The sequence below is a fragment of the Oratosquilla oratoria genome, chromosome 19, assembly GCF_046742065.1.
Source record: "Oratosquilla oratoria isolate Oo_2021 chromosome 19, ASM4674206v1, whole genome shotgun sequence".
Lineage (NCBI taxonomy): Eukaryota > Metazoa > Arthropoda > Malacostraca > Stomatopoda > Squillidae > Oratosquilla > Oratosquilla oratoria.
The window spans coordinates 3,999,785-4,009,544 of record NC_134795.1 but is presented as its reverse complement, the minus strand read 5'-3'; the positions used below and the strand labels follow the sequence as shown (position 1 = coordinate 4,009,544).

General features: G+C 41.1%; 1 protein-coding gene across 10 annotated transcripts in view; it reads right to left on the bottom strand.

Annotated features, from left to right (window-relative positions):
- Window positions 1–9,760, bottom strand: part of LOC143035703 (uncharacterized) — a 687,713-nt gene that overhangs the window by 112,880 nt on the left and 565,073 nt on the right. For all 10 annotated transcript variants that reach the window (XM_076202574.1, XM_076202571.1, XM_076202575.1 and 7 more), the window contains one exon: window positions 5,051–5,176. In XM_076202574.1, coding sequence (XP_076058689.1) covers window positions 5,051–5,176 — 126 coding nt within the window. The remainder of the gene's footprint in view (window positions 1–5,050; window positions 5,177–9,760) is intronic.

The following is a 9,760-nucleotide window of genomic DNA, read 5'->3' as shown; positions in this document are numbered from 1 at the left end:
TTGTGTATGCAATATTGAGAAGTGGGGGGAAAATTGAATGATTTGCATTTCGTCGCCGTGTTACAAGACACAAGTGGAGCGTGATATTAACAGTGGTGGGACGTGACAGTGGGAAATGCCCTCAACTTTGGAATAAGGCGGCACTGCTGTCCTTTGTTGACATGACGCCCGGCCTACCAATTAGCCGCTGTCTCTTCCCTCCTCATCCTCCCACCCTTCACTTCCTCCTCCTCCTCCTCCTCTTCCTCCGACTACGACGACGAGGATGACGACGACTACGACGACGAGTATGACGACGATGACGACGATGACACATTCTCCGTCTCTCCTTCTCCCTCTTCCATCTTCTCTTACTCCTCTTCCATCTTTCTTCATTATGCTGTTCTCCCTCCTTTTTTTTTCTCTCTCTCTCTCTTTCTACAACTCCAATTTTGCCCACTTCATTTTCTTACATCTCTTACGAAATGAACTTCTTCCTTCTGATCTTTTTTTTCTTACACCTCTCTCGTTCTCTTTTATTTTCATTTTTTTTCGCTTGTTTCCTTTTCTTCCTTTTCCAGCTATATATCTATTTTCCCCCTTGTCTGATTTATACTGTGAATTGTTTAACCATTTTTGGTCCATTTTTTATTCTTTTGTTCTGTCCGCCTTATTCTAATACCATTTCTCTTCTTTATAAAGTTTAGTTACTCTTCTACAGTCTCCTCTTCAACCATGTTTCACATTAATATTCATCTCATTTCTTCATACACTATTTTTTCTGATGGGAGGGGGCACAATATTTTTTCTATCTTCTCTATTGTTCTTCATAACTTGCCTATAACTCTCCTTTACTTTTGATTCTTTTTTTTTAGTTCTTCGTTCATTTCCCAACACATCCTACCTATCATCAATTTCATCTACTCTCTTTTTTTTCAGCCAATTTTCTGCCTTTTCTTCGTCTTCATTCTCTTTTGGTCACTTTTTTCTCCCTCTCACTTTATTCTTCATTCTTTTGGTGCAATCTCTCGCCCAGTCTCAGTTCTTCGTCATCTGCTGTATCACCTCTTCCTTGGACCAAGTTTCTCATTTGTTTCTGAAGAGGCTTTTACTCTTTTTCTTCTTCTTCTTTATTGCTTAAAAGTGGCAGTCTGCCGACAAGATTGACTAGATAAACACCATATGGTTCCGTCCTCATATGGTGTTTATCTAGTCATTCTTCTTTATTACCTTAATCCCCTCCATGAAGTACCTCCACACCTCCAACCCTCTCTATCTATTCTTGACCTTTTCCCTACGTTTCCGTCCTCTACAGCTTTTGCTCTGGCTAACGACAAACAAGTTTATTCAGACACGGCCAGAGCCACCAAGCTGAAGCGAAGGAGTCTTCAGCTAACCCGCCAACCTCGAAGTCACATCTCTAAGGATTTTACCCTGATTGGCGCCAAACGATCTTATTTATCCAAGAGGAAGATTACAATCTCGAAGATTAAGCACTCCGTTAAGGTGACATCTTTATATATTTTCTCACTGACTGGTGCTACGCGAAGAAGTTATTATGTTGATATATTTTGTTCTGCCTCAACTCGGGAATGAAATATTTTGAGTTCTTCACCTCACGGACATCAACCAACTCACTACTCTTATTCTCTCAAATAGAATTGTCATCACCATTTTCTGCCTCATCAATATTCCCAGGAACGGTGGAATTGTAACAGCTTGATCTCCCACATCGTCACCAAGCAATTACTGTGTGGCCACACTGTCACCGTGTTACGTTATTACAACGAGTTCGCCGTCGTTTCATTATCAACGCCAATTCCAATATGGATGCCATATTAAACATATACTACTAACAATTATGCTGACGTCATTACCATCGCCAACACCACAACTTTCAACACTATCACCAACAACGATAACAACGCCACTACTTGCACCATCACCAACACCTGCCCTACCACAACCACAACCACGTCCACCACCACCACAATAACCACCAAAACCACAGCCAGCTGCCCTTGTCCAGACCACAGACCGCGGCCTGCGTTCCGCAAACGAATTGGCTGAATAATTCAAACATTGACTGATCAGTTTTAGCGTTAGCCAATGAACTCGACCGCTAGGGTCGCCAGGATCTTCTGTCGCTGACTGATTGGCCAACTGACTAAACTGATAACGACATCTCCCAGGCTGACTTAATAGCTGACAGATGTTTGCTTCCTATGTTTTCTGTGAAATCAAACTCTACCGAATAATTGATTAGTTTGAAGTAACACAAACAAAAGATATTTCCTATAAAAAAAATATTCATTACGAGATTGGATATATACAAGTGTTTATTTTTTAAATAACCATTACATTTTATACATCTCAATCCTTTGGCTATTTAAATCTTGCAGTACGGTGAGATTCTTTATTCTGTTCATCACTTTGCAATTCAATTTCTTTTGATTTGAGACGGAAGAGGAAAACTGCATGAGCCTCCTCCAGCCTGTTAACTCGAGTCCCCGATTTGGCAGTCACATCGTCACACGATTTAATTCAATTGGTTGACAGGCCGGCCCGCCGGGACCCTTTCCGAAATGAGCAGTTGGCCCATAAATTAGCTTTCTGTCGACCAGAAAGACCAACTGAATGGGAGATTACACAGACAAATCAGGTAATGATTCGCTAATCGCCTGCTTCCTGCAATGCCGAGCTATGCAGTGAGTGCGGCGAGTTTGCTGATTGGGTTGGGATTGTGGGTGGAGTGGGTGGAGTGGATGGAATGGGTATGGTGAGTGGAGTTGTGTCGCAGGAATGAGTCCAGAGAGTGTAGTGAATGGAGTTGATGGAATGAATGGTGTGGGTGGAGTATATGGAAGGAATGAAGTGGATGGAGTGGGTGTAGTGGATAGGGGGAACAAAATGGCTGGAGTGGATAAGGTGAGTGGATTGGGTGGACTGTTGAGAAATGAGGAGTCCTTTCTCGTTTAGGAAATGTCGTTACAATGCAAGATGTCATTCCTCATTTGCCCCCTCAAATAATTAACTTGAATAAGGTTTGAGTCATTCTTCTGTATGTTTTCACATATTCCGCATGGCGATTTTTCTACAGGTCACATATACACACACGAACGCGATTGTTAAAAATTATCTCAATAAACTAACACATTGAAAAGTGTTGTCCAGTTTGAGTTGGCCCTAGAAGATTTCTTGTAGAGAAGATTTCACTCGTTAAACGCTTTTCTTCTGATTAATCGATTACACTTAGTAATTTGAGTTTAGTTAACGATAGAGGACTTGATATGGTTGAAAAAGAAAGGGAAAAATGTTGCTGGAATTAGCACAGTTTTAGAATGTTTTGCTCTGGAGGTGAACACAAGATGATTCATTTAGTTGAACATCTTCCAAGACACTTGCTGGCGTGCTGTCTTGGTATCTGGTACAAGAAACGCAAGAAAAAATAGCCAGAAAAGAAATTATTCCAATAATTCATCATGAATTGACGAGTTTCTCGTTTACTACTGAAACCAATTCTATCAATGGCGGGCATTTTTCTCTTATTTCTGGTGAATCAAAACCCTTCTTTAAGAAAACCTAAAAAAACATGAAGTCAAAAAAGACAAAAAAAAAAAAAGACGAAGAAATTATTTTCGAGATTGTACACAGAAGGAGGGCTTTATGTGCGTGAATTTATATGCACGTTCACAAGTGGACACAATTATCCCATTAGGAGTCTAAGTTCGAAGACGTGTCGGAAGCGTGAGGTCTCTCCACTTGCGAGGCTTCTGCGGCTTAGGCAGACGCAGGGCTGACTCGTTAACCCACTTACTGCTATTCGCGACTTATAACTTTGCCCTAACTGCCATCAGGTTATTCCATTCACCCCAAGTAAAACCCTTTACTGAGAGCAAGAGAGCCTCTCTCGATCAACTCTTCCATTGCCATTCTCCTTGACATCCGTTTAGACGACTACCAGGCGAATTTATTCACGTGATGGGCCCTCTACATGGTTATGAACCTAACGCACTGTGACTTCTGTGTTTATACGTCTGAGTTTGGTAATTGTGTAGATCAAGCGGGTTCTACATGGTCCATAACTTTTCACAAAACCAATGACGACATGATGAGAATGGAAGAGATGAAGTCATGAATCAAGGGAGAGACAACAGGATAGAATAAAAATATTGTGTCAATAACATTGATCATGTTAGGGCCACTTTATATTCCCCCGGAAAACGAATATAAATTTTCTTCTGTTACATATTCATATGCAAATAAAAATAAATAGATACTCGTACAATACAGTGAAATAAAAATAAAAATTCTCACCTACACACACACACACACACACACACACACACACACACACACACACACACACACACACACACACACACACACACACACACATACACACACACACACACACACACACACACACACACACGCATGCACACTCAAGACATACACATACTCGCTCAAATTTAAGCATATGACTGTGTTACATTCAAATACTGACACGTATTATACCTTACCCATACGTGTATGTTGGCGCGCGCGTGTATGTGTGTGTGTTTAATTATGCGCGCTAGATATATTTATATACGCGATACACTATCATAAGACTAACTGTACACTGCAGGTTTCGTAAATACAAATATTTCTTCTTATTGGAATATGGGATTTCCTCATTATCTAGAATAAAGATACCCAACAAATTATTCAAAATATTGATGTCCTTCTGTTATCAATAACTTTTTTTATTTCATAAGATTTTACTCCTAATTTTGGAAACTTCCGAATTATGGCTATTTCAATCAGATATAATTATTTGTAGTTTACAGTATGCACAAAGATATTGACGAAAACAATGGCTCTCGTCACCATGTACTGTATGAAACGGGGCGAAATTGTCCCGCAGACTTATTTCGCAGATACGCAATGTTGCTGTTTGGCAGAAACTTCAATATTCTACAGCAGATACGAGTCATCCGGGAAGCTCCTTCAACGCTACAAAGGTCCAGGTTCCGTGAGGATAAGTATAAAAAGAAAAATCAAACTCAAAATTTCTTCACTGACTGACCTGTGGTTGCACTGTTGACATGCGAAGCACTCCAAGTGGTACACGTTGGTCTTTGCCCGCATCACCATTTCGAAGGCGGGGATAACTTTGTTGCACGCCGCACAGTGTCCCGTAGTCCCGAAAAGTCTGCAAGAGAAAGAAAAAAACACAAGTTAATTCAAAGTCCTCCAAACCTAAAGCCACGTGTAGCTCTCCCATTGCTACAACGACTCTAGTATCTAGAAACCGGGGTGAAACCGAGTGCCAGCCTAAAGGGTCGCACCCCAAGTGGGGAGGTAAGGGAATGGAGAGAGTCTTTTCCTTCAGGCAAGGAACCTTCAAGAGCCACTTCATCAGTGTCTTCGAAAGGAAGATTCCTTCTGGAAAGTTCTGCAAGTGATGTAATGATGTGCGGTTCTAAAAGAGGGAGTTGGGAATTGTGGTTTGGAGGGATTGGAGTCTTGTGGGAGTGATGCTAATAGGTGATGGAGTGAAATTGAATAGAGGGACAGAGGAAGATTGATAATAATAAGTAAATGTAGTGTGATGGAATGTTGCGTAGTGGATTGTGATTCATAAAAGAATTCTTGAAGATATATTTGATGTCACTACAAGATCAACTTTTTTCTAAAAGGTGGCAGCAGACATTTCAACTTTTTTGTTAATATCAGAGAGCACTCAGGTGATGAGTGAACTTGGGGATATTAAAAGAATCGATCCAATAAACAGTTTTCGTTCTAATAATTTGAGCCAAAATCGCTTGACATTAAGCACAACAAAAATAGAATATAAAAAAAGTACGCTATCAAAGGCATATAAAAGGACAACGCGAAAGCGAAATGTGATATTGTGTGATTGAAAAGAGAATTGGTGATGCATGATGGCAGGACGAAAATATATAGAAATATGACATCTAACGCGGGGAAACTATTGGTTAGATTGCGCCCGATGGCAAGAGAGTAAACAATCAAATTGGATTAGTTATTGATTAAAAATCGCAATGCTGCTCCTAGCTAGAGGGAGGGCTGATAGTGGATAACATCGGGAAATCGTTGTGGTACCAATTCCATTTGTAGAACCAATTGCAGACCTTAGCAAATGGGTGAAACTCTATGGCGTCCAGGAATTGCATAAACCAATTCTATTTTTTAATATCGTCTTGGTAAACTTGTTCTATGGTGGCTCGTGATATTGATGAAATATGATCTATGAAATACTGGGAGCATATATAACTGGACTTCACATAACATGGTAAGTGAAAGTTCCAAATTAATCCATATAAAAATCATAGATATATGCATACGTGTAAATCAAGCATGCATAAACTTTTATACATATATATATATATATATATATATATATATGTGTGTGTGTGTGTGTGTGTGTGTGTGTGTGTGTGTGTGTGTGTGTGTGTGTGTGTGTGTGTGTGTGTGTGTGTGTGTGTGTGTGTGTGTGTGTGTGTTCATATAATTATTTTTGAAAATATACTTTTTCCTTTGAACTCTGTGGTCATAAGCAATAGAAGAAAAAAGTAAGCAAACATAAAAATCAGACAAATATCATAACAGAACAATTGATAAACTGGGACAATAAACACATCCTCTTAGGAAACCATTCTTTGGAAAACCCATTAAGAATTGGTAAGAAGATCCGTTACACATGTTTTTATTTTTATTTAATCAGTTAGAATTACCTAATAACATATCAAACCCACAGATAAAGGTAAGAAAAGTTGAGAACCCGTTCATAAATCGAGAATATATGATAAGAATGAGGGAGACTGCAAGAGCCCATAAGGCCTACAGTAGGCAGTTCCATGTCCATCATCACCAATCATCCCCATACATAATTTTGTCTATTTCATTCGTTGACCACTCCACTGGTAAACAAGTTCTAGCCTATTTCCTTGTTAACTCTAAAATTGTCCAATTTAAATCTATTAAAGTGAGTCCTGTCCTGTTGTCTTGATATGCTGACCTTGTTTGGATTCCCCTTGTTAAAGCCCTTGACCCATTTGAACACCTCTATTCGATCACCTCGCACTCTGCGTCTTTCCAGAGAGTGTACATTAAGGTGCATAAGCCTGTCTTTGTAAGGCAGATTTCTGAGCCCATGTATAATTTTGGTCATTCTCCTCTAAACTGATTCTAGTGAACTGATAACCATTCTATAGGACGGAGACCAAAACTATACCGCATAGTCAAGGATAGGTCTAACTAACGCCAGATAGAGTTTGATAACTACCTCTGCACTTTTATTCGTAATCGTTGTAGTAATTAAACCTAATGCTCTGTTAGCTCTATTCCTGGGCCTAATGCACCGTTTCCTGGATTTCGATCAGGGCTCACTCAGACTCCCAAGTCTCTCTCGCACTCATTCTTCTCTAAAAATGTGTTACATAATCTATATCTGCCTTATGGGCTGCGTAAACCTACGTTTAACACGCTGCATTCAAAGATATTGAAGTTCATTTGCCATTTCATCGACGATGTGAACAATTTGTTAAGATCTTCCTCCAGAATCTCGCCGTCTTCTCCTGACCTAATTAGGTGTTCTATTTTAGTGTCGTCCGCAAACTTACTAACATCACTATTAATCCCATTTTCCAAGTCATTTATATATATATAATGAACAATAAGGGACTCAAAAACAGAGCCCTGGGGAACTCCACTAGTATCACTCCCCCATTTGGAATTTACGCCGTTTATGGTGACCCACCAATTTTTGTTACTAATCCATGCTTTAACCCTATGTCATGGGTTTTGATTTATTTGGTACTGTCTGGTGGGACACCTTATCGACCGCCATGGAAGTAATTCGGGTCAATATAAACACAAATTATAGTTTCAGATACTTCTTCAACATGTATCTCCGGAATCGTTGATATCCTTTCAATCAATCCCAAAGTGATCTTAATGCAAATACGGATGTGTGTGCGAGCGTGAGTGCGTGCGTGTGTGTGTGTGTGTGTGTGTGTGTGTGTGTGTGTGTGTGTGTGTGTGTGTGTGTGTGTGTGTGTGTGTGTGTGTGTGTGTGTGTGTGTGTGTGTGTGTGTGTGTGTGTGTGTGTGTGTGTGTGTGTGTGTGTGTGTGTGTGCCGCACGCACGTCTGTATATCTCTGTGCTATTGTCTGTACCTGTATACGAAACATCACGAAATTCTAGCATCGAGGTGAGAGTAGCACAAACTTTGGCGTTGGGAGAACGTACAACCAATTGTGTGAGCAGATGTGTGAGTATGACCGTGAACTTACTCGTGTGACGTGTGACGCGAGGACAGCGGGGGGGGGGGGGGAGCGGAGAGGGAGGGAATGGAAGAGGCAGTGAAAAAGAGAGGGTGGTAAGGGAAGAGGGAGTGAAGAGGGAGGGAAGAACGAGGGAGCAGCAGAGGGAGGAACCGAGAGAAAGGGAGGAGGGAGAGAGGGAGGAAAGGGGAGAGGAAGAGAAATGGGAAAGGAGAGGAAAGGAAAGGGAAAAGGAGGGGAAGGGGAGAAGGAAGGAAGGAAAGAGGAAGGCAGGGAAGAAGCGAGGGAGGGATGGAGGGTGTAAGCTAGGAAGGGAGGAGGTGAGTAAGACCCCAGGCAGCGCAGCATGTAATCACGAACTGGGGGATTCAACCCTGCCAGTCCGCGGGTCAGAGCTATTGTATCGTGTCTACGCGTTGTTCTCCGTCTGTGCATTTACCTGCAAGTCTATCCACGTATGTATGCATGTGTACATGTACACTCGTCAGTTCAGGTACATTTTTTGTGTATATTTCTAAATACAGTAATGGGTTTCTTTGCCTACGTTGTGGTAAAAGATAACTACATCACTGCTCCGTTTGGTTTTCTTTAGTAAATGTACTTGTGGACCTATTACATAAGTGTTCATATATGAGTGAATGAGTATATGTGTAAATGATAATGACTATATGGTTATTCGTACATAAACTTATTCTTGTAACCTGTGTGTGTGTGTGTGTGTGTGTGTGTGTGTGTGTGTGTGTGTGTGTGTGTGTGTGTGTGTGTGTGTGTGTGTGTGTGTGTGTGTGTGTGTGTGTGTGTGTGTGTGTGTGTGTGTGTGTGTGTGTGTGTGTGTGTGTGTGTGTGTGTGTGTGTGTGTGTGTGTGTGTGCGTGTGTGTGCTTCACCATGGCCTTGGATCACGTGTTGGACTCGTGATCGACAGCTATTTTCCTCCCGGATGAGAGCTCACAGCTCATGTGTGTGTGTGTGTGTGTGTGTGTGTGTGTGTGTGTGTGTGTGTGTGTGTGTGTGTGTGTGTGTGTGTGTGTGTGTGTGTGTGTGTGTGTGTGTGTGCACGCACTCGTGGGCGTTCATGCATGTGTGCGTGTAAGTATCCGGGTACTTGCTTTACTTACATATGTGTATATTCATATACGTATGAATGTACGCTCGTTCTTGCGTTTGTGAGTATGTGTCCTGATATTAAAAACAGAAAAAGATGTAAGCTGAACCCTCATGAACATGTGTGTGTGTGTACGTGTCCTTATGGTCAATTCTTATATGAAGTGCAATTGGGTGGCGATTCTGAATCATAAAGCATGACAACAGGCTTTCCATTGACAAACTCAACTTCAGCACCCTTCTTAAACATGTGGTGCTTTTTCTTTCAATTCAATTCCCACCAAGGGATGCTATCCATTTCACTTGGCACACCCTTGATAGCAAAAGGTTAAGCAAAACTATTATTTTTAACTTTGACATTACATACTCTAGCAGGAATGCACT